This window comes from Liolophura sinensis, chromosome 10 (assembly GCF_032854445.1).
Source record: "Liolophura sinensis isolate JHLJ2023 chromosome 10, CUHK_Ljap_v2, whole genome shotgun sequence".
In the NCBI taxonomy this organism is placed as follows: Eukaryota; Metazoa; Mollusca; class Polyplacophora; order Chitonida; family Chitonidae; genus Liolophura; species Liolophura sinensis.
In genome coordinates this window covers 26,324,734-26,350,682 of record NC_088304.1, presented here as the reverse complement: position 1 = coordinate 26,350,682, position 25,949 = coordinate 26,324,734, and the positions used below count along the sequence as shown (strand labels likewise).

Below are 25,949 nucleotides of genomic sequence, written 5' to 3'. Positions count from 1 at the left end.
ACTCTCGCCCGACACCATGAAGTACACATGGGTGTGAAACCAACGGAGCAATGCTTTATTTCTGAAATCGGTAAATCTTTGTTTCCGACATTACTCCTTCTTTATATACCGGTTACAGCACACATGATGACTGGGCCAGCAGGATCGATACGCGGCCCTGATGGCGCAACTCGCCTTCCGTATTTCGCAAACTTCACATCACGTAAAATCACGCGAGAGATCGTGAACGTGAAGACGATTTGTAAACAAGAGGTGCTGGTCTCAAATCATGGGCAAGAAACAGCACCAGAAGGACAAACTGTATGAAATTTTCCTGAATTATGCCAACAATAAACCACTAAATTATCGTCATAATATCAGTGACACTGGAGATATAGTGCTTGCACGTCAAACGAGTTCGGAAGACGGGTCCAGTCTTGATACAACAACAACACGTGTTATTCTATCTGTTCTGGCGTGGTATTTTGAGCTTCATTATAGCATGTAACAGTGAATATGTTTAGGATGCTTTGAATCACCACCGTATCTAACCACCGAAAGAATTCGCTGAATTTGGCTCCTACTTGTTAACATTAAACCCAGTTTACTTGCATTCCCCTCCCGAAATCATGTGGTTGTTGTAAATTAAGTTTGTCTTTAGACGTTCAAAATAAATGAAACCAGAGTGTTTTTTTCTGCTACAGATACCTGACCACAACTGAATGGAAGAACCATTATGGGGGTTACAAAGGTACCCAGAATGCTGGCAGTGCAGCCAAATTCAGAAGGCTCCCGTTTGACTGCTGCAGGTATGCTCATATGAAGAATTTAAGACATCATTTGTTGGGAGTGGTAAAGTTTAGGTGTCCTGAGGAAATTTTACAGATCATGTGACAGCCTCATTAAAAGTGGGCTTGGCAGTTAGCTTAGTGATCCAGGAGCCTCTCACCAATACTATCACTCTAAGTACGTCCAGCTCATACTGGCTTCCTCCACGGTCATACAAATAAAAGGCCTGCCAACAGGCTGCAGATGATCATTGGTTTCCCCCCAGGCTCTACCCGGTTTGCTGCCACCATAATGCAGGCCCTGTTCTGTCAGTGAAATATTCTTGAATACAGTGGAAAACACCAATCATGCAAATAAATGAATTTAAAGGGATGTGCACAACTGCATTCATTCATGTCCTACCTCCTTCTGTCTGACTAGAATGGGTCTGCATCCGCACCTTTAAACTTTACTACATCGTATTGGTCCAATGGCAGTTGAGAGAAAAACTTGTTTCATTAACTTCAGTCCCTGCTTCATGTTTAGACTAATTTTTACCAAACGACACGTGATTTCATGAATCATTTGGAAATTCATTACATGTGTCTCAGTGACACATGGTGTCTAGTAGAAGTGATGTGACACTGTCTATCAAGCGATCATTTGGTTTGCGGGTGAGTTTGTGATTCTAACATCTAGTCCAACTTTGACTTTTGATCATTCTACATGTACGGCTGGATATTGGATTTATACACCTCTGACTTCTCCACAGTTATCTGTTTAATTGATACCCTTTCATCTATTAATGCAATAGGACTTATTGTGTTAACATGTAGATGTTTCACAGTAAGCTTTAGCATTTTTTGAATATATACATTTACTCTGGGTGAATTTGACATATTTCATTTTATCTCAACTAAATTTAGGTGTTGCCATTGTGGTGATGAACTGAGAATGTAACAGAAGATTGTATGGTATCACATTGTCTTGTTTCAACTTATCCATGCAGCCATTCGAACTAGATTTACGTGTTGCCATTGTGGTAATGAACTGAGAATGTAAGAGAAGATTGTATGGTATCACATTGTCTTGTTTCAGTTTATCCATGCAGCCATTCGAGCATCCACTTTGTACCAAAGAAGGATTTGTTTATGATCTCATGTAAGTTTCCTCTTTTGTTATCAAAAAGCAGCTTTTCTGCTCAAGTATGTGTGCTGACATACATATGAATCTTAAAGTATTTATTAAACCTGAGGGTTTTACTTCCTGATGTGCAGTGAAGGACATATCATGACATTAAAGGACAAAAAAGAGCTTCTTAGTCTTGTTCATGGGGGTCTGGTTGGGGGTGGGTTATACTTTGAAACTATAGTCTTCTTAAGACCCCAGCCAGTCATTTTTGTAATTTTGGTATTTCACCTAAATTTAGGTATGTAAGAAAGCACATAAAGGGCTTACAATGATAGTTTTCCTGCCAACAGTTAGGTTTGTCTGATTAAGAAATTAACTTAATCAAAACACCTAATTGGCCCCATAATGTGGTTGAATCAATCAGAATCGAACAAAGTGTGTAACTTGAAAAGTGGAAAACTTTACATGAAATATAGTAATTAGCCAGCTTTCATGCATTAAAGGTAAGAGTTGACGTCTGTTTTGGACTGCAGGTTTCGTATAGAAACGGTATACTGTTTGTCACTGGTTGCTACTGTGGCCATGTTGATATGTTTTAATGCATTATTTGACTAGGATATTCCCAACAAACCTCAAAGTACCTTTCTAAGATCAGTAGAACTGTCATGCTAAGAATCCGGCAGACTTATTATAACCATAATACTTACATGTATATGTGGTCATTTTAGAAATTTTTTTTATGTCGGATATAATGCAATATATTTACATGTGTGTCAAGTGGTGAATAATTGTCATCCTGCCATCCTATTCAAAATTTGCCAGTGTTATGAACTTATTACGGTAAATCCATTATATCTTTATGTAATGGCAAGAAATATTTTTTCATGCTCACCATTTTCTCACAAACTTTGAGTCTATACCACCAGTGTTTGTAATCTGCTACTTTGTACTTTGGACTTTCCTGATAATAGTGCACATGCACCCAGCATACGTGTAATACAATGTATGTTTTAAACTTGTAGGCTTGTATACATTAGGATCATATAGGCGAATGATGCTGTGATGTCACCATTAGCTACTGTAGATAAATCTGCAGACAACTAAATATTTACATTATTGTAGGGTTTTCATGCTGACTTTACACAAGCTACGTAGGCAGAGGTTGAATGAATGAATGAATGAATGATTATGGCTTAATGCCACTGCAGCAATATCTCAGCCATATAACTTTTTCTCTATATGTACAAATTTATTTATATATTGAACACGCAGCTGTTGTAGCAATAGACACAGTTATATGTAAAGTGTGTATATATATATATATATATATATATATATATATATATATATATATACTCGCTTTAAGGTGATAAAACCATACCGCAATCATACACCCACGATAGTACCATAGTTACGCCATGATACTCACATCTTGATCAGATCTTACGCCTATAGTGAGTGGACAAACAATCACCATCCCACCATGGTGGGCCTAGCATACATGTAGCTGTACTGTGTCCCGGTAGTGAGCAAAAGTGTGGTGTCACAATAATAACAAAGGGATGTTTTGGTACATTTATGTTCCCTCGATATCTGCCTGCTGTGGTATAAGTGAAATATTCTTAAGTACAGTGTATATCACCAACCATATAAATAAATAAATATTACATTTATGTGACAATCAGAGAAGAAATATACATGTACGTATAGAACTGAAGTCAGTTTTGTAAGAAATTTAGCCCTTGTATCATAAATGAAGTTTGTAGTGGTAGGTGAGTATTCATGTATTTTAATTATTTGGGTAAATTGTAATTGAGTACTGGGCAAATAAAGGCTAATTTTGAGTTTCAAATTTGCAGGAATATTGTACCGTTCCTAAAGAAGTACGGAATCAATCCAACGACAGGAGAGGTAAGGTTATAGAGGATTGCTGGCTCAAGTTACACAAAATATTCATAGACTGTCAAAAGAAAAGCACATGGCCTAACATTTTGTACTTAGTAGTATATCAGTTGAGCGATCTACATTACTGTTTGTAACTTTAATGTTTCAAATTTATAATTTGTTTACATCACACACACATTTATATATTAAAGGTATTTCTTTTTTTACGAATCACTTCAGTGATAATAAATCGTTAATGAAGCATATCTGATTGACAGCAACCATATTTGGGTTATTTTCTGTGTTGTCTGCTTGGACTGGGGAGTGTAGTACATTCCACTAAATGTATGTGCTGCATTTTACCAACAAATCATGATTTAGTCTGAAGATGTAAGTTTTGCCCCTCAGTACACAATAAGGCCTGGGTAGTATTGCTTTGGGAAATGGTTGTATGTTGTAAGCTTTAACTTAGGACACGAGTTGCGACTTTAATATGCCCTTCAGCGAAATGGGGGCTAGTTGTCTTCAGTGGATGTTGATTTTGTTGTCTAATTTCACAAATGATGTAGCAGTTGTCAGACACATGCACGTCCATGCATAAATGTGGTCACTTACTAGATACTGAATAAAAACAGCCTTTTACTAGAAAGTATAGACTTTACATTGCTCTAGCAAAGAAATTCATAAAAGAATATTTAAACACATATTTTTGAGTATACATGCGATATCTATAGTGTGTATTAGCTAGGTTATACTCTTAGTTTGTTTTGAACCACTCACCATGTAAATACTGTGTATTCCCCCTCAACCAACAATGATAACATAAGATGAGAATACTTCTCTTTTTAAACCAATTAACTTTAACAGTGTACAACAGCCTTATGGGACAGCACCTGGTATCATTTTAAATCAGTGTAAAAGTAGTTGTTTGCGATTAAGAAAATAATGATTTGAGATTGTAATCATTGTAACGTTAATCAGAAGCTTTTGGGGTTTTTTTCGGTGCAGGTACAAAATAAAGCCTATATGACCTAAAATTTCCCCACAAAATTGCATTTTTAGAGGAAAATAAATGTCCAAAATATTTTTTTTTGGTGCTGAAGCTTACAATTTTCCAGCAGAAAATCATCCTGTGTTCCTAGCAAGCCTCAAAACACCTTCTAAAATCAGTAAAACATCCAGAATCAGGAGAAATGGGCAAGTTAATCATGGACAAAATCTGTAGTCATTTAGGGTATACACGCTAATTTATAAAATGGTAATCTGCTGCTGAGTGCTGCTAGTTATTCACCAGGGTATGCGTGGGATTGAGATCTTAACCCTAGGGCATACCCAGTAAATATCCTGATCTTGAGAAGTCCTGTATCAGGAGCTGGCAACAGTTGTTTGTAATTGCACTGGCAAAATCACTGATTATGTGATGTTGAAGTGTGTTGAAGTGTGTATATGTCTTGTTGAAGTGTGTATATGTCTTGTTGAAGTGTGTATATGTCTTGTTGAAGTGTGTTGAAGTGTGTATATGTCTTGTTGAAGTGTGTATATGTCTTGTACATATTAATGCCTACTTAACGTAATTACGGTAATGGGACTAAAGTTTCATCTGAAAACGTGCAGTTTTAGGAGCAAATAAATGCATTAAAATATTACTTTTGTTACTGAAACTTACATTTTTCCAGTGAGATGCAGTGTATCATACTACCTTACGCACAAACCTCAACATCTTTTCGGTCATGAGTTTTAGCTATTTCAAGACAATCTTAAGGTGAATGGTCATTCCCTAAAGAGTGATAGCTTATCATATCTCTGTGCTCTATAGTGCCTTGTGGCACATTTTCAACGGTGTGGAAACGTGTCAGGAAAAAAGGGAGATAACCCAGTTGATTGTGGCTGCATCCCTTCTTTCCTTTTGTACATTATGGATACATGAAACCCTGCGTTTCCTAATTTTATCAATCTTCCATTGATTACACTTCCAGAAAATGACAGCAAAGGATTTAATCAAGTTGCATTTTCATAAAAATGCAGAGGGTAAGTTTTGATAGCAATCTGAGATAATTTTATGTATATGTATAAAAAGCAGACTTTTTCGTTCATGTTTTAAATATATTTGATCCCTAGTTTTAGACAAAAATTAGGGTTTCGTGTTGATTGGAAGCATTTTCACAATAAAACTTACATGTCTTCAGAGCAAAAAGAACATTTTTTCTTGTCACAAATAGAAGTCATTTCTATGAAAACAGTTCATTCATCAGTGCCTGACATTCAGGAGAGATTTTCTCCAGACTCTTCCTTGTTTCTTCCTTGCATTTAGCTGACCACTGTATTAAAGGTAAAAATCCTTAGTGTGGTTCCACATTAAACACCAGTTATATGGTAACATAGAAAAATTAAAGTCTGACTGTAAGTCTCATTGCTCTTGTGTTATGGTAAGTTTTGTATTAAAGGAAAAGAAAACACAAAAATGAGACAAATACCAAATGAAACAGAGGGAAAAGTTTTTTTCTTTCAAGATTAAAGGGTACTTGAAAATATTTTTGTATGGTGGGTGTTGGGGACCACCACGTACATTTGTCATGTTTGCATAATAATGTTCTAAAAAATGATGCATGTCTAATAAATTTATTTGAATGTGAATGTGTTGTTTATATCCAAAGACATGCATTTAATCTGAGTTATGATTATATTTATGAACATATTAAAAATATAAATACTGTATGATTAAAACTCAGGTTGAACACATCTTTTAGGAGAAGAGACAAAATTCTAGCTCAAATGTATTTATTAAACATGTGGAACTTGTATCTTCATATAAAACATAGATATCATATACAAAGTGGTGGACCAAATTACCAAATGATCAGGTACAAAACCTGGCCCTGTGACTTTATACATGTGCAGTGTATATCAGTACACACATGCAAGCTTTCCTCCTAATTTCAGGAAAGTACCATTGTCCAGTAACATACAAAGTCCTAAATGAGAACTCCCACATAGTAGCTGTAAAGGTCACTGGAAATGTGTTTTCATATGATGTAAGTATATTTTGTTTTAGCTGGAATAATCAGTGTGAAAAACTATGTACATTTTGAAAAGAGTAGTGGGTTGCAATAAGGCTCTCCTTCTCTGGGGAAATCAACCTCATTTGATCACAGATTATTACATAAAAGGACATGCAGGGCCAAATAAGAGATTTCTAATTTGGGCACCTTTCTTGTCAAGATTAATTTTCACAAAATTATTTCCAGATATTAAGAAACCAGAAGTTAATGCCTTACACCCCGAATTCTAACACCTCTGTTAAATGCGCACTAGGCACAGAATAGAACCCCATATGTTGTTCATTTTTCTCATAACCGAAAAGTATGAATAGAAAAAACACTGAAAAGTTGCAAAAACTACTTTTTTTAACCCATCTCAGACTTCAATCCAAAACTAACAGAGGAAAATATTTGCAAAATAAACTTTTTAGCATTTTTGGATATACATTTAGTTGTCAATGGTGGGCTTTCTTTACCTGTTGATAGTTCTGTTTATATTTTTATCTCATTCTCTTGAATCAGGTGTTGGTGTTAAATAACATTCAAATGAGAAATCTGACAAGATTACTGCATATTTTTTTGTTACAGGCTGTGGAGAGGTTGAACTTGAAGGCTAAATTCATGAGAGATTTGCTGACAGACGAGCCTTTTACCAGGAAGGATTTAATCACAATACAGGTGAGTTGATTGAGGTGCTGACAGATGAGACACTTACCAGGAAGGGTTGGGTGACAATACAGGTGAGTTGATTGAGGTGCTGACAGATGAGACACGTACCAGGAAGGGTTAGATGACAATACAGGTAAGTTGTATCACTGAGGTGCTGACAGATGAGACACTTATCAGGAAGGGTTGAGTGACAATACAAGTGAGTTGACTGAGGAGCTGACAGATGAGCCACTTGCCAGGAAGGGTTAGATGACAATACAGGTAAGTTGTATCACTGAGGTGCTGACAGATGAGCCACTTACCAGGAAGGGTTGGATCACAATACAAGTGACTTGCATCACTGAGGTACTGACAGATGAGACACTTACCAGGAAGGGTTGGATCACAATACAGGTGAGTTGTATCACTGAGGTACTGACAGATGACACACTTACCAGGAAGGGTTGGATTACAATACAGGTGAGTTGTATCACTGAGGTACGGACAGATAAGCCACTTACCAGGAAGGGTTGGATCACAATACAGGTGAGTTGTATCACTGAGGTACTGACAGATGAGACACTTACCAGGAAGGGTTGGATCACAATACAGGTGAGTTGTATCACTGAGGTACTGACAGATGACACACTTACCAGGAAGGGTTGGGTGACAATACAGGTAAGTTGTATCACTGAGGTACTGATAGATGACACACTTACAGGAAGGGTTGGGTGACAATACAGGTAAGTTGTATCACTGAGGTACTGACAGATGAGCCACTTACCAGGAAGGGTTGGGTGACAATACAGGTGAGTTGTATCACTGAGGTGCTGACAGATGAGCCACTTACCAGGAAGGGTTGGGTGACAATACAGGTGAGTTGTATCACTGAGGTACTGACAGATGAGCCACTTACCAGGAAGGGTTAGATCACAATACAGGTGAGCTGTATCACTGAGGTGCTTGACAGATGACACACTTACCAGGAAGGGTTGGGTGACAATACAGGTGAGCTGTATCACTGAGGTACTGATAGATGACACACTTACCAGGAAGGGTTGGGTGACAATACAGGTGAGCTGTATCACTGAGGTGCTGACAGATGAGCCACTTACCAGGAAGGGTTGGGTGACAATACAGGTGAGTTGTATCACTGAAGTATTGACAGATTACACACTTACCAGGAAGGGTTGGATCACAATACGGGTGAGTTGTATCACTGAGGTACTGACAGATGACACACTTACCAGGAAGGGTTGGATTACAATACAGGTGAGTTGCGCACTGAGGTACTGACAGATGACACACTTACCAGGAAGGGATAGATCACAATAAAGGTGAGTTGTATCACTGAGGTGCCGACAGACGAACCACTTACCAGGAAGGGTTGGATTACAATACAGGTGAGTTTTATCACTGAGGTACGGACAGATGAGACACTTAACAGGAAGGGTTGGATCACAATACGGGTGAGTTTTATCACTGAGGTACTGACAGATGACACACTTACCAAGAAGGATTTGATCACAATACAGGTGAGTTGTATCACTGAAGTATTGACAGATGAGACACTTACCAAGAAGGGTTGGATTACAATACAGGTGAGTTGTATCACTGAGGTATGGACAGATGAGACACTTATCAGGAAGGGATAGATCACAATACAGGTGAATTGTATCACTGAGGTACTGACAGATGACACACTTACCAGGAAGGGTTGAATCACAATACAGGTGAGTTGTATCACTGAGGTACTGACAGATGAGCCACTTACCAGGAAGGATTTGATCACAATACAGGTGAGTTGACTGAGGTGCTGACAGATGAGCCACTTACCAGGAAGGGTTGGATCACACTAAAGGTGAGTTGTATCACTGAAGTATTGACAGATGAGCCACTTACCAAGAAGGGTTGGATCACAATAAAGGTGAGGTGTATCACTGAGGTAGTGACAGATGAGACACTTACCAGGAAGGGTTGGATCACAATACAGGTGAGCTGTATCACTGAGGTACTGACAGATGAGACACTTACCAGGAAGGGTTGGATCACAATACAGGTGAGCTGTATCACTGAGGTACTGACAGATGAGCCACTTACCAGGAAGGGTTGGATCACAATACAGGTGAGTTGTATCACTGAGGTACGGACAGATGAGACACTTACCAGGAAGGGTTAGATCACAATACAGGTGAGTTGTATCACTGAGGTACTGACAGATGAGACACTTACCAGGAAGGGTTGGATCACAATAAAGGTGAGTTTTATCACTGAGGTACTAACAGATGAGACACTTATCAGGAGGGTTGGGTGACAATACAGGTAAGTTGTATCACTGAGGTACTGACAGATGACACACTTACCAGGAAGGGTTGGATTACAATACAGGTGAGTTGCGTCACTGAGGTACTGACAGATGAGGACACTTACCAAGAAGGGTTGAATCACAATAAAGGTGAGTTTGACTGAGGTGCTGACAGATGAGACACTTACCAAGAAGGGTTGGATCACACTAAAGGTGAGTTATATCACTGAAGTACTGACAGACAACCATCACTTTTTTTTGAAACAGAGTATATTTTTGTCTTAATTTTACTGTCTTAATTTCTATTTCTCTTTACAGGATCCTACCCAATCTGGATAAGTTCAACATTTCAAGTTTTTATCATGTGAAAAACAACCTCAAAGTAGAAGATGGTATGTTGACTTGACGTGATTCATTGTGGATACAATGTACTTAATATCATATATTGTTATAAGAGTGTGAATCTTCATTCTGTAGACTGATTTCAGAATTCATGAAATTGAAAAGCATCCATTTTGTGTGAAAGCTTTATTAAAGGCTGCATTATAAATGAGATAGGTCAGTCAAATGTTAACAAGTCTTCCCCCAGTACGGCGCTAAGACCCAGGAGTCTCCCACCAGTTCATGTGAGTTTAAGCCCAGCTCCCGCTGGCTTCCTCTCTGGCCATACTAGGGGAAGGTCTGGCAACAACCAGGGTATGGTCGTGGGTTTCCGCCGGGCTCTGCCCACTTTCCTCCCACCATAATGCTGGCCACTGTCGTATAAGTGAAATATCATTGAGTACGGCGTATACCACCAATCAAATACTGTGCTTTCCATGAGTATGATCTACCAGCATAAGTTTTGCTAGACCTACGTATATATATATTTTGGCAGCCATGTTGGAGGAAAGTTGTTCAACATTGGTCCATGTTGATATGAATGTAAATATTTATCTAATTCTTTATTAATATTTCACCTTCTGTGATGGTGATGCCATGTTCAAACCACACAGTTTGACAGAGTAAAATTTGGTCTTGCACAAGTGAAATATATCTGAGCACTAGTCATGTGGAAAGAGAAATGCAATTTAAAAAAATTCATGATGGAAAAAAAAAGTCATGAAAAAAAAAATTGGTTGATTTTTTTGTGTGCATGGTTTACAAATGTTGAGCGGAAAGAATTATATGTTTTTCTGTAGAGTCGGTGGACAGGTTATGAAGTGTCGTGATCAAAAGTCAGTTAAATATATATTGGTTGGACAATTGTAGTACTGTATTTACTATATTTATTTCGTTCATCGGAGAATAGGTTGTGTAAGCTTTTTGTACATGTGAAGGTCATATTGATGAGGAATTCTGTTATGTGAATATAGTGTATAGCATATGACCTAGCGTATTTCATCTAAAGTTTAGCGTTTTTGAGTTAATACATTTTTGAGTTAATACGTTGTGCTTGATTTCGATTGATTCATCCAACTTTATTATGGTGCCAAAGAGTTTTGTGTGAATTTCTTCTGTGAAGTACCGATGGGATCAAACATGTCGTCTTTAGGCCTTTATGTGTTCTGTATAAAATGTATTTTTAAATACCAATCTTTAGATGAAATTCAATGCTTGTCCTCATATCTTAGCAAAGCATTCTTCTCTGAACAGAGGACAAAGAATGTTACAAAGATTGTATTTATGAAATATACATGTAAGTCTGTTACAAGATCTGAATGTATTTATAACCTGAAACATAAGTCTGTTACAAAGATCTGAATGTATTTATAACCTGAAACATAAGTCTGTTACAAAGATCTGAATGTATTTATAACCTGAAATATAAGTCTGTTACAAGATCTGAATATAATTATAACATGAAGTATAAGTCTGTTACAAAATCAGAAATGTATTTATAACCTGAAATATAACCACAATGTTTCTGATTCCATTTCATTTTTGGCTAATTGTGCATTTCAGATGAAGATGCCAAGAAGAATCCAAAATATAATTTAAAAACCATCAACTCTGAGACAAGAGACATTCTCAATGAGCTAGACAGAGATTACAAGACCCCAGAAGTAGGTACATTTCTTTACCGTAAAACAATATTTAAATGTTTGTAGATACACGCAAATGGTCAAGACTGCCTATGATAAAACTAATCCTTCAATCAAGTGGCAAGATGTTCACACCCTGCTCATGAAGTCAGGAGATGTTTTCGGTACTGACATGCAGGTGCAATGGTTTAGAGAGAATGCCATGTTTTTTCCACACATAAACCTGACATGTCTTATAAGCAAAACATTGTTGAATTTGGTATTAAACATGAATTACCAGATGAAAGTAGATTAGATATCGAAAACAAAAGTACATTTATCATAAAAATGGAAGGTGATAATTTTGACCCTGGTGTTTTTCTTACTATATAAAGACAAATTTTAGACCTTGATTACTCCCTTAAGCCAAAATGTTTAACACAATGAATAACACATTTATGTTGTATTTTATAAATGTTTCAGTCAGTTTGTTCTTTGTTGTTCACAGTATTTGATGAAGACCGATGACAAGGGGAGGAAAGCAGACAAAATCAGTGCTGTATGTATACATTATGTATAATACCAATCAGTGATGTGCATTTGTAGATCTGTGTTGTAAAATCCTAATATAGGATCATTGAGTGTTGTACAGTATCATCCTAAATTAGGATCAGTCAGTGCTGTGTGTATATGTATAGTACCATCCTAAATTAGGACCAATCAATGCTGTATGTACAAGGGTAGTGCCAACCTAAATTAGGACTAGTCAGTGCTGTATGTTTATGTGTAGCACCATCCTAAATTAGGATCAGTCAGTGCTGTATGTATATGTATAGTACCATCCTAAATTAGGATCAATCAGTGCTGTATGTACAAGGGTAGTGCCAACCTAAAAATTAGGACAATTCAGTGCTGTATGTATATGTGTAGCACTATCCTAAGCTAGGATCAGTCAGTGCTGTATGTATAAGAGTAGTGCCGTCCTAAGTTAGGATCAGTTAGTGCTATTTGTATAAGAGTAGTACCATCCTAAATTAGGATCAGTCATTGATGTTTGTATAAGAATAGTGCCATCCTGAATTAGGATCAGTCAGTGCTGTATGTATATGTATAGTACCATCCTAAATTAGGATCAATCAGTGCTGTATGTATATGTATAGTACCATCCTAAATTAGGATCAATCAGTGCTGTGTGTATAAGAGTAGTGCCATCCTAAGTTAGGATCAGTCAGTGAATAGTAGCGCCATCCTAAATTAGGATCATTCAGCGCTATTTGTATAAGTGTAGTGCCATCCTAAGTTAAGATGAGTCAGTGATGTCCGTATAATAGTAGTGCCATCCTAAATTAGGATCAGTCAGCGCTATTTGTATAAGTGTAGAGCCATCCTAAAGTTAGGATCAGTCAGTAATGTTTGTACATATAGGTGCAGTTGCAGGCGTAAACCTGCGTCTTACAATAAATCCATGATTCAGCCAGTCTCTCAGTCGAGCCATCTTTTGTTGTAGGCTCATTACTCCACAGGTGCAGTGGCAGCATCCTTCACATCTACAGCAGCCACACCCCAGACGGAACACGAGGCAGGTAAGTGAGTCAGTCAGGCTGTATTTAAGTTATACGGCTTCTCAGTGGCAGCATCCTTCACATCAACAGCAGTCACACCCCAGAAGGAACACGAGGCAGGTGAGTGAGTCAGTCAGGCTGTATTTAAGTTATATGGCTACTAAGTGGCAGCATCCTTCACATCTACAGCAGCCACACCCCAGACGGAACACGAGGCAGGTGAGTGAGTCAGTCAGGCTGTATTTAAGTTATATGGCTACTCAGTGGCACCATCCTTCACATCTACAGCAGCCACACCCCAGACGGAACACAAGGCAGGTGAGTGAGTCAGTCAGGCTGTATTTAAGTTATATGGCTACTCAGTGGCACCATCCTTCACATCTACAGCAGCCACACCCCAGGCGGAACACGAGGCAGGTGAGTGAGTCAGTCAGGGTGTATTTAAGTTATACGGCTACTCAGTGGCAGCATCCTTCACATCTACAGCAGCCACACCCCAGACGGAACACGAGGCAGGTGAGTGAGTCAGTCAGGCTGTATTTAAGTTATATGGCTACTCAGTGGCACCATCCTTCACATCTACAGCAGCCACACCCCAGACGGAACACAAGGCAGGTGAGTGAGTCAGTCAGGCTGTATTTAAGTTATATGGCTACTCAGTGGCACCATCCTTCACATCTACAGCAGCCACACCCCAGATTGAACACGAGGCAGGTGAGTGAGTCAGTCAGGCTGTATTTAAGTTACACGGCTACTCAGCGGCAGCATCCTTCACATCAACAGCAGCCTTCACATCAACAGCAGCCATACCCCAGACTGAACACGAGGCAGGTGAGCCAGTCAGTCAGTCAGTCAGTCAGACTCTGTTAGTTACATGGTTACTCAGTGACAGCACCCTTCACATCAACAGTAAGTTGAGCCAGTCAGTCAGGCCCTGTTAGTTACATGGTTTACTCAGTGACAGGATACAGATAAATGTGGTGTCAGGCTAGTGGTTTACAGTCAGGCCCTGTTAGTTACATGGTTTACTCAGTGACAGGATACAGACAAATATGGTGTCAGGCTGGTGGTTTACAGTCAGGCCCTGTTAGTTACATGGTTTACTCAGTGACAGGATACAGACAAATATGGTGTCAGGCTGGTGGTTTACAGTCAGGCCCTGTTAGTTACATGGTTTACTCAGTGACAGGATACAGATAAATGTGGTGTCAGGCTAGTGGTTTACAGTCAGGCCCTGTTAGTTACATGGTTTACTCAGTGACAGGATACAGACAAATATGGTGTCAGGCTGGTGGTTTACAGTCAGACCCTGTTAGTTACATGGTTTACTCAGTGACAGGATACAGACAAATATGGTGTCAGGCTGGTGGTTTACAGTCAGGCCCTGTTAGTTACATGGTTTACTCAGTGACAGGATACAGACAAATGTGGCGTTAGGCTGGTGGTTTACTCCAGGTATTCAGGTTTTCTTCACACATTACACATTGAGAAATTAAAAAAAATAAAGAAGCTTTCTTGACTGGCTTGAGATTTGGAACTTCAGGACAACATTTCATTTTTCTGTGTTATAGCTGCTATTGATGAAGACCTGCTGAGGTATGAGAGGGTGAAGAAGAAGGCGTACGTGAGGATTGTCACCAGTCATGGTCAGCTTAACCTGGAACTCTTCTCAGACATGGTAAGTTTGCTTGTCTGTGTAATTAACTTATTGATGGTTTACATGGTATTCAAGAGCATGACACTGTTTGATAAAGGATTCGTGGAATGTGACCGTTTTGGAGGTGAAACAGTATGAATTATGACATCTCAAAGGTGACTAATATTGTGCTGGGAATCAGTGCAGTACAATAACTCGGGAGCCTGTCACCAATGCAGTCGCTGTGAGTTCAAGTCCAGTTCATGCTGGTTTTCTGTCTGTACGTAACTGGGAAGATTTGCCAGCCACCAGGGCTGGTGGATTTCCCCTCGCACTAGTTTCCTCTGACCATAAAGCTGGTTGCCATCATAAAAGTGGTTACGTTGTAAAACAGAAATCAAAGAAATAAGTTAATCCTTATTGTCTGGATGTGGAGATACATGTACTTGCATGAACTTACAGTAAATCTCTTCAGCACTTGTTATTCCGCACAGGTGCCTAAGACATGTGAGAACTTCTTGAAGCATTGTGCCAGTGGTTACTACAACAACACCATATTCCACAGGTCTATTAGAAACTTCATGGTAAGTGACGGAATTATCAATATGTAAAGGTAGATGTTAAAGTATTAAGTTAGGTGTACATGTAAAAGCGGCTGGATGGCTGGTGTGGGGTATAATTTAATTCTTCAACCTTTTCGCGTGTTTTCGAGGTGTTTATTTAAGCATATTGTGTAGGCATTATTCTGGTATTATTCTGTGTAGACTGATAAACTTTTTGTGAAGGCTGGAAATTGGGCAACACAAATAATGTAGTTTTGTCTCCAAAATCAAATTAAAAATGCGCATAAACTGAAAGTTGCTCTTTCACATATGAAAAGGTTGAGGAATTAGGGTGTGTATATGCCTGTGCGTTTCACTTGTTACAGTTAGCCTTGACTTGACCTTAAAAGCTGTTGGTACGCACAAGTTTAAAATGAAAACTAGCAGACAAAACACTTATGGGAAAGTAAGAAGATACAGTGTGTATTTCATTCTTATTCTGTTCTTGTTTGTTTCTCATTGAATAAAAAAAAAGAGATTAATAATATTGTATTGTGTCACCTGTCTCTTTCTGCTTCTGCCAAATGGTGACGTTCCATATTTTAATCATCTTCGGTTCAGATGCAGAAATGTTTTTTTAACATTGGTCACATTGTTATGCTTATGGTGGATTTCAGTTTAAAGAGGCTATAGCAGAAATTTTGGTTCATATTGGCTAATAGCAAATTAAATTTTTTGTATTTTCCAAGAATAGCTTAAATTGCTGAATTTCAGTAAATATCATGCTTACTTGAACTGTAATTTTAAAATGGTTTAAAGTTTGAAAAAGTTACAATCCATCCTGAAATTTTAGAGTGAGTGAGTGAGTGCTTGGGGTTTAACGTCGTACTCAACAATTTTTCAGTCATATGACGACGAAGGAATCATTAGGGTGCATGTACGTATAATGTGCCTCCTTGTTGCAGGACGGATTTCCACCGCTCTTTTATTTAGTGCTGCTTCACTGAGACGACTTACCGAAGGCAAGTAAGCCGCCCCGCCCGAGCCATTATACTGATACGGGTCAACCAGTCGTTGCACTATCCCCTTCATGCTGAACGCCAAGCGAGGAAGTTACAACTTCCTCTATTAAAGTCTTAGGTGTGACTCGATCAAGGATTGATCCTGGATCTACTGGTCCCGAAGCGGACGCTCTATGAAATTTTAGAAAGTCAATAGCCTATTTTGAACAGTAACATGTGCAGATAAAATTTAAAGTCAACACCATTGTTTTCTTTAAAAAATTGTCATAAGCTGATATAAAATTGATAGTAACTGCTCCAAACTCATATTGTAAGTGTGGTAGTTACAATCAACTTATATTAGATTCAAGAACCAAGACGTAAACATGGCCATACTTTATTTCTCAGCTGATGGGATTCTGTCTGTGTTTCAGATACAAGGTGGAGATCCTACTGGTACAGGCAAAGGTATGCAGAAAACTTTCAGTTCTCATTACTGGAAAGCTTCAACCGTTTCATTCTCTTTTAGCACTTATTATAATGGAATTTATGCATACTGTGCATACAGTCATTTATAAAAGTGATGCTAAAATGATTTCTTTGTGTCACTAAAGATGCAAGCTTCATAAAACTGTCCAAATTATTTCTCTACACGTACGCTATAGTTCTTTCAGAATGTTTCAAAATATTGGCGGCCGACAGGGTAAGAAAGGTTGAAGAATTAGGGCATTTATTAACATATGTTTTGCATGTTATGCCATTCTTTTATATAGTTTGTATTTTTGACATAACAGGGCTGTCAGTATTACGAGTGTTTCAGTAACCGGGCTGTCAGTATTATGAGTGTTTTAGTAAACAGGCTATCAGCTTTACGAGTGTGTCAGTAACCAGGCTGTCAGTGTTACGAGTGTTTCAGTAACCAGGCTGTGAGTATTACAAGTGTTTCAATAACCGGGCTGTCAGTATTACGAGTGTTTCAGTAACCAGGCTGTCAGTTCTTACGAGTGTTTCAGTAACCAGGCTGTCAGTAGTACGAGTGTTTCAGTAACCAGGCTGTCAGTAGTACGAGTGTTTCAGTAACTGGGCTGTCAGTATTACAAGTGTTTCTGCAACCTGGCTGTCAGTATTACAAGTGTTTCAGTAGCCGGGATGTCAGTATTATGAGTGTTTCAGTAACCAGGCTGTCAGTATTACAAGTGTTTCAGTAGCCGGGATGTCAGTATTACGAGTGTTTCAGTAACCAGGCTGTCAGTATTACAAGTGTTCAGTAACTGGGCTGTCAGTATTAAGAGTGTTTCAGTAACCAGGCTGTCAGTATTATGAGTGTTTCATTAACTGGGCTGTCAGTATTACAAATGTTTCAGTAACTGGGCTGTCAGTATTGCGAGTGTTTCAGTAACTAGGCTGTCAGTATTACAAGTGTTTCAGTTACTGGGCTGTCAGTATTACAAGTGTTTCATTAACTGGGCTGTCAGTATTACAAGTGTTTCAGTAAATGGGGCGTCAGTATTACGGGTGTTTCTGTAACTGGGCTGTCAGTATTACAAGTTTTTCAGTAACTAGGCTGTCAGTAATGCAAGTGTTTCAGTAACCAGGCTCTCAGTATTACGAGTGTTTCAGTAACCAGGCTCTCAGTATTATGAGTGTTTCAGTAACCAGGCTGTCAGTATTACAAGTGTTTCATTAACTGGGGTGTCAGTATTACGGGTGTTTCAGTAACCAGGCTGTCAGTATTACAAGTGTTTCAGTAACCAGGCTGTCAGTTCTTACGAGTGTTTCGGTACCTGGGCTGTCAATATTATGAGTGTTTCAGTAACTGGGGTGTCAGTATTAAGAGTGTTTCAGTAACTGGGCTGTCAGTATTACAAGTGTTACAGTAACCAGGGTGTCAGTTCTTACGAGTGTTTCAGTAACCAGGTTATCAGTATTACGAGTTTTTCAGTAACTGGGCTGTCAGTATTACGAGTGTTTCAGTAACTAGGCTGTCAGTATTACCAGTGTTTCAGTAACCGGGCTGTCAGTAGTACGAGTGTTTCAGTAACTGGGCTGTCAGTATTACCAGTGTTTCAATACCTAGGCTGTCAGTATTATGAGTGTTTCAAAACATACAATGTAGCTGAGCAGAATTTGTCGCAGATAAAATACGTCATATTCCTTTTAGACATGTTAAATGGAGGAAGGTGTCAATTTGCCTCTGTTGACAACCTGTAAAAACACATGATTTCATAGTGTGTGTTCATTGCGTTTATTTCCCTATGTGTGAGGGGTTATGAGTGATTGTGCTCAACAGAAAAGCCAGAGCTTCCTGACACACTGTATGAGGATTATTTTTTCATTTCAGTTAAATCAGTTTCTTGTAACAGGCAGTTCTTCCAGGCAGTTCTTCCCCTATGTTTACACTATACGCACTTGAAGTATGTCCCTCATTATTACACGGGACAGGGGTATCCATTAAACACCATGGACTCCATGGGGATACATGCCTGTTTCCACAATATGGCTGTCGTCATATATGAAGTGAAATATTCCTGAGTATTGCATGAAACACCATTCAAATAAATAAATCATATATCATGCTTCATGCAAAACACACTTCAATATGACATGTTGATCTGTGTAAGATGGATGAATCATTCAGAATCTAGGAGAATGTGTCGCTTGGAAACTGCTAAACATCTGGTGAAATACAGTACAAGTACAGCCAATTAGTCCATCTCTATATACTGTGGCATTGTGTCGCTTGGAAACTGCTAAACATCTGGTGAAATACAGTACAAGTACAGCCAATTAGTCCATCTCTATAGACTGTGGCATTGACTCTTTAATTCATGTGCGTTTCTGATTGTTTCCCTGCTGTCTGTTCCCAGGGGGAGAATCGGCCTGGGGTGGAACGTTCAAGGATGAGACAAAACCAAACCTGACTCACTCTGGGAGAGGAATACTCAGTATGGCTAACAGCGGACCCAACACCAACAAGTCACAGTTGTAAGTCATCAGAAAAAGTTGTGAGTCATTAAACACCAACAAGTCACAATTGTAAGTCATCAGACAAAGTTGTGAGTCACTAGACAACAACAAGTGACAGTTGTAAGTCACCAGACAAACCTGTGAGTCATTAAACAACAACAAGTGACAGTTGTAAGTCACCAGACAGACCTGTGAGTCATTAAACACCAACTAGTGACAGTAGTAGGTCATTAGACAACGTTGTGAGTCATTAAACACCAACAAGTGACAGTTGTATGTCATCAGACAAACCTGTGAGTCATTAAACACCAACAAGTGACAGTTATAATTCATCGGACAATGTTGTGAGTCATTAAATACCAGCAAGTCATAGTTGGAAGTCATTAGACAAAGTTATGAGTCATTAAACACCAACAAGTTATAGTTGTAAGTCATCAGACAAACTTGTGAGTCATTAAACACCAACAAGTGACAGTTGTAAGTCATCAGACAACGCGAGTCATTAAACACCAAAAAGTCTCACTTGTGAGTCATAAAGCACCAAGAAGTGATAGTTGTAAGTCATCAGACAATGCGAGTCATTAAACACCAAAAAGTCTCACCTGTGAGTCATAAAGCACCAAGAAGTGACAGTAGTAAGTCATTAGACAAAGTTGTAAGTCATCAGGCAAACCTGTTAGTCATTAAACACCAACATGTGACAGTTGTAAGTTTTCAGACAACACCAAAAAGTCACACTTGTGAGTCATAAAGCACCAAGAAGTCACACTTGTTAGTCATCAGGCAAATTTGTGAGTCATTAAACACCAATAAATCACGGCTGGGAATCATTTGACACCAGGGGTTTAGCATGCCAGCATGGTTCAATGATCGTGGAGCTTTGTGCATCTACTAATGTGGTCACTGTGAGCTCAAGTCCAGCTCATGTTGGCTTTCTCTCTGCCTGTACATGGGAAGGCCTACAAGCAACCTGTGGTCGTGGGTTTAACCCCGGGCTCTTCATTGTTTCCACCCCCATAACACTTGCGATGGTCATATGAGCGAAACATTCTTGAGCATGGGGTAAAACACCAATCCAATGAATAAATTAATTTAACACCAACAAGCCACAGTTGTGAGTTCTCAAAGACAAACAATCCACAGTTGGGAGTCAGTAAACACTCACAAGATACAGTTGTAAGGTATCAGTGACAGCTACCATGTAGGAGTCATTAAACACCAACAGATCAGAGCTGTAAGTTATCAGACACCAACAAGTCAGAGCTGTAAGTTATCAGACACCACCAAGTCAGAGCTGTAAATTATCAGACACCAACAAGTCAGAGCTGTAAGTTATCAGACACCAAAAAGTCAGAGCTGTAAGTTATCAGACACCAAAAAGTCAGAGCTGTAAGCTATCAGACACCAACAAGTCAGAGCTGTATGTCACCAACACCAACAAGTCAGAACTGTAAGTCACCAACACCAACAAGTCAGAACTGTAAGTCACCAACACCAACAAGTCAGAGCTGTAAGTTATCAGACACCAAAAAGTCAGAGCTGTAAGTTATCAGACACCAAAAAGTCAGAGCTGTAAGCTATCAGACACCAACAAGTCAGAGCTGTATGTCACCAACACCAACAAGTCAGAACTGTAAGTCACCAACACCAACAAGTCAGAACTGTAAGTCACCAACACCAACAAGTCAGAGCCGTAAGTTATCAGATGCCAACAAGGCAGAGCTCTAAGTTATCAGATGCCAACAAGGCAGAGCTCTAAGTTATCGGATGCCAACAAATCAGGGCATGTTTTTATGAAAGCTTCAGACATCAAATAAATTCCTACTGTCATGTTGCATTTGTACGGTCTGCAGCAATACAGAGAGCTTTGACTCTACAACTGCATGAATGTAGGAGTATTAATACAAACTGTCCCTGCATAAATGTTTATCTTAAATTTTATTTACTTTTCAGCTTCATAACTTTCCGTTCATGCACACATTTAGATGGGAAACATGCAGTGTTTGGAAAGTAAGTGTAGCTGGTGTGATAGATGGAAATGATAAGCCACTTGACACTTCATGTCTCATGGTTAATTATTTCAACCTCTCACCAGCAATATTTATGGTATAACTGTGCCATATCTCCTATTTTTTATTATTAAATATGGTTATAGATCCCAGTTAACGGCATTAAGGGTATTAATACCCTAGTTATTTGTTTAAGTGTATGAAATAATATTAGGTTATTGTGAAGTGTTTTGTACGTTATGGAATGGTATTATACAAGTATTATACATATGTAGGTATGTAGTAAGAGGAAGTATACACTGTCGGATGTTTCTGAACATTAAATATGGTCAAAGATTTATTTTTTTTAGATGCAGACATGGTTGATTTTGTCCAGTATTAAAACGTGGGAGCTGCGCATGGTCGTGGGTTTCCCCTGGGCTCTGCTTGGTTTTCTCCCACCATAATGCTGGCCGCCGTTGTATAAGTGAAATATTCTTGAGTACGGCGTAAAACATCGATCAAATAAAAGATAATTAAATAAAATGTGAGAGTAAAAGTGTAATAGAATTATTTGGCATTATTCTTTCATCAGGGTAGTAGGAGGGCTGGACACATTAGATAAAATGGAGCAAGTAGAGACAGGGAAAGATGACAAACCCAAAGTAAGTAAGACTACATGTACATGTACTGTTACGGATGGTCGTGGGTTTCCCCCGGGCTCTGCCCGATTTCCTCCCACCACAATGCTGGCAGCCGTCGTATAAGTGAAATATTCTTGTGTATGGCGTAAAACACCAATCAAATAAATAAATAAATAAAATGAAGCTTCTTTAAATTTTGATAAGCTCTCTCAGGTTTTTTGTAAATGTTAGAGCACAAATCAGTATGGAGAACTAAAAGTGATTTTTACATCAAATGCATGTACATATCACAGTGTATTTTTAAGAACGGAAACAGTTATTTTCACAGCATTGAATCTGTATGCGTATTTCTGTATTCATTTGTATCTAAAAATGCATTTATGTTGTAGGAGGAAATAAAAATTATCCAGACAACCATTTTTGTGAATCCGTATGAAGAGGCTGATGAACAGGTAATTATGGCTCATGGTTTTCTGGGTAGTGAAATTTAATTGTTTTATTTTAAAGGTAAAAAATTAGTCAGATGTGAATGGAATTGAGTATCTTAGCATAACTACCCCAAATAACCATAAATTACGCCCATAACTAATTTGCCCATTTTTCCTGATTCTGAGAGTTCTCTTGGTTTTAGAAAGGCGTTTTGAGGTTTGCTTGGAACATGTTGTGATATTTTACTGGGAAATTGTAAGTTTCAGCTCCAAAAATTACATTTTGTGACATTTATTTGCGTCTAAAAATGCACATTTGTGGGGGGAATTTGAGGTCATTTAAGGTAAACTGTTAACATGTGAAAGGAGGGTTGTGCAGAAATTTTCTCTCGTATGTTTGTCAGACATGCATACAATGTGAAAAGCCTTCAACAGTCCATGTCCAAATAAGATTTTTGAGACTATTAAAAAGTTTCCATGAAAAGATAAAAGATTAAAATTTGGCAACGCTGATCAGTTCCCAGCTTCCCAGGCTTGGTGATTTACTCTGGTTCCTTTCACCCATAAGCCTGATGGTTGTATTTATTTATTTATCTGATTGGTGTTGTAAGCCGTACTCGAGAATAGTTCACATATACGACGGCAGCCAGCACTATGGTGGAAGGAAACCGGGCAGACCCTGGGGGAACCAGTGACCATCCACAGGTTGCTGACACACATTCCCACATAGGGATGATGATTTTAACATAAATGACAAAGTTCTAAGTAAGACATTAAACACCGATCAATCAATCTGTTTTCAGCTTCAGAAGGAGAGAGATGAATCTGAGCAGAAAGATCAGGAGGAGAGGGAAAAAGAAAAGAGAAAAGCTGTGAGAAAGGAACAGGAGAAAGGGCCGAAATTGTATAAATCTGGTGTTGGCAAATACATCAACCCTGCTGCTGTGTAAGTACAATGTAGCTGTGGAGTTTGGGCTGATTTTGCCAGTTTTGACTCCAGTCAATGTTTAAAAATTCGATTTAAGTGCTTTTATTTGAACCCCAAAGTACAAAATTGAAAACACCCGACAAGCGTAATAACGAGATATACATGTGTCACAGTTTGATCTTTATTAGTTGAATTTTGAGTTCACAAAATCACTTTGTGGAATAAGATTGTAGAAGTTTACATTATTCAAAATGGTACTGCAGGAAAATGTTGGAGTCAGAGGTGGAAGTTAGATAATTTCATGCCTTCAATAGCTAGCCTGGTTTGTCCAAAACAGTAGTCATTTTCCAGTGTGAATGTACATGTATCATAAGATTTGTTTGCAGACAATTTATTCTTTATTGATGAATGTAAACGTTTTCATTCTATGAAGTAGACACCGGGTACGAGTGTACTTCCATAATTCCCACCAATAATTAGCTCTTACCTGAGAACATGACCTCCTGTGAATCATGACCTTCTGTGAATTGGTGAAAAAATTCCAGTCATTACTTCCTTTTGTTGTGGAAGAAATATTGAATAATCTTTAACATTCCATCAGAGATTTTTTATCTTGGTCAGGTTACTGTGAGGTATTTTTATTTTCCAATTGATAATGCCTACTTTTGTCCATTCCCTTTAGCTATTTGCATTTAAAAGCCTTGTTTAGATAGATTACAGTTGAGATGTTATTTGAACTCTACTTAAAGGAGAAGAAAATTTAAAAAAAAATGACACTACAGGCTGAAAAGAGCATATTTTCCCATCTGGTGGTGCCTGCTGCATAATTTGGAGATTTTTTCCTCGCCATACACGTAAAGCCTGAAAACGACAAAGCTGGCATAAATCTCTGAATTCGTCGCGTCCTCCATCTTTAACACCCTGTAATTTATGCTGGGGATGTGTTGCCTCTCAGCCAATGAGAGTCGTTAAACTGCCAGCTTGTTCGTGTAAACTCGGAACCTACGTTCAACATTCCGGTTTCCCGATCGTCAAGCGGAAAACGAACTGTGCTGTTCGCTACTTTCTGGGAAGAAGGAAGTTCCCCTCCTAACAGAGAAGACTTCAGGACTAGTTCTTAGGCAAAATGGAGTCGCTCACAGCGGATTTTGGCGCTGACTTTATTTATGATTTATCAACTTGAGATACATATTAGAATTTTTATGGCATGCACCATAGGAGATGCATACTGTTTTTAATGGTATTTGTTTGATATTTAAAGTTTCTTCTCCTTTAAGAAAATAACGTCATTCTTTATCACATGTATTTGGTTTAAGGGACAAATGGCAGAATATAGTCTGGTTTGTCTTTACAGAAAACGTTCTGATGATGCTGACTCAGGACCAGTACCAGAGAAGAGGGCGAAAACGAAAGCCTCAGGCTCGTACAGCCTCAGCGACTTTAGCTCTTGGTAGTCATATCAAGAACAATTTTATACATTGTATTTCCGACTCTCATCCCATCTACCATGAGCACTGTGGACAGTCGTTTCAACCAGGCGTTATTACAGTAAGAGTTTTCGTCAGTGTTTCAGATCCATCTTTAGTAAACCATATTATAATTGAATCACGTGATGATATGAAAAGATTTGTATGAAGCAGAAAACAAACTTTGTTTTTTTTGCGCATATTTTGCTTCAGTATTCATTGACATCGTTATAGAATAAGAGCATGGTACGTGTGATTTCTGATCATTAAATAATCGTGTCCTTTGTACATTTCATCTCATAGAATTGTAAGCATATGTATTATAATGTAAATAAAGAATATCAGAACATGCCTTTACAGTTTTGGGTGTGCTGTTCTTCTGGCCCCCAGTATTATGAAGCGATCTTTGACTGGAGTCAAAATTTCAAATCACTTTGAAATTATTTCTTATGTAACAAGGTTAAAATATTGCTTGACAACGGAAATTCTGCGTAATTTATGTTAAACAAATTAAAGCTAAAATAACGGGAAGGAACATATACCATGTTTAATGATTGAAATTTTGACTCAAGTCTAAGTTAGGATAACTTAGTGATCCTGGGTCCTGGTTGTTTCTAAGCATATGCTCTTCCAGCCTAATGTCTGCCCTGAATACATGTAATGTGGCATTTGTGGGGACATCATTTTGTGATGACATTTAAAAGAAATATGCATTATTTCTGAAACAGTGGGAAATATATTTATGTAGGAAATGTCATTCAAGGTAGGAAAAAAAGAGGGAAATTTTAAGGGCATAATTCTAGGCCAGTGACGTCTACTAAAAGGCAAGTAACATCACCATATTTCTATTTCCAAATCAAAATACATACTAAATGTAGCACAGTTTAGCCTCTCATTCACCAGCGGTGAATGTGGTCGCTGTTTTTAAGTCAATACCATGCTGGCTTCATTTCCGGCCATGCGTGAGAATGTCTGGTAGCAAGAAGCGGATGTTCGTGGTTTCCTCCCACCATAATGCTGGCCGCCGTCGT

The 25,949-nt window shown here is 38.5% G+C and overlaps 1 protein-coding gene across 1 annotated transcript; it reads left to right on the top strand.

Moving 5' to 3' along the window:
• The first annotated feature begins 220 nt into the window (after window positions 1-220).
• Window positions 221-25,134, top strand: LOC135476253 (RING-type E3 ubiquitin-protein ligase PPIL2-like). The gene is given in 21 exon segments (XM_064756215.1): window positions 221-300; window positions 684-788; window positions 1,846-1,908; window positions 3,738-3,789; window positions 5,739-5,790; window positions 6,703-6,794; window positions 7,389-7,478; window positions 10,072-10,080; window positions 10,082-10,145; window positions 11,698-11,798; window positions 12,265-12,315; window positions 13,264-13,339; window positions 14,890-14,996; window positions 15,449-15,538; window positions 16,932-16,965; window positions 19,365-19,482; window positions 21,418-21,474; window positions 22,048-22,117; window positions 22,486-22,548; window positions 23,328-23,470; window positions 24,807-25,134. Coding segments are annotated over 21 exon segments (1,569 nt in total). The 5' UTR covers window positions 221-268; the 3' UTR covers window positions 24,907-25,134.
• Window positions 25,135-25,949: the final 815 nt, after the last annotated feature.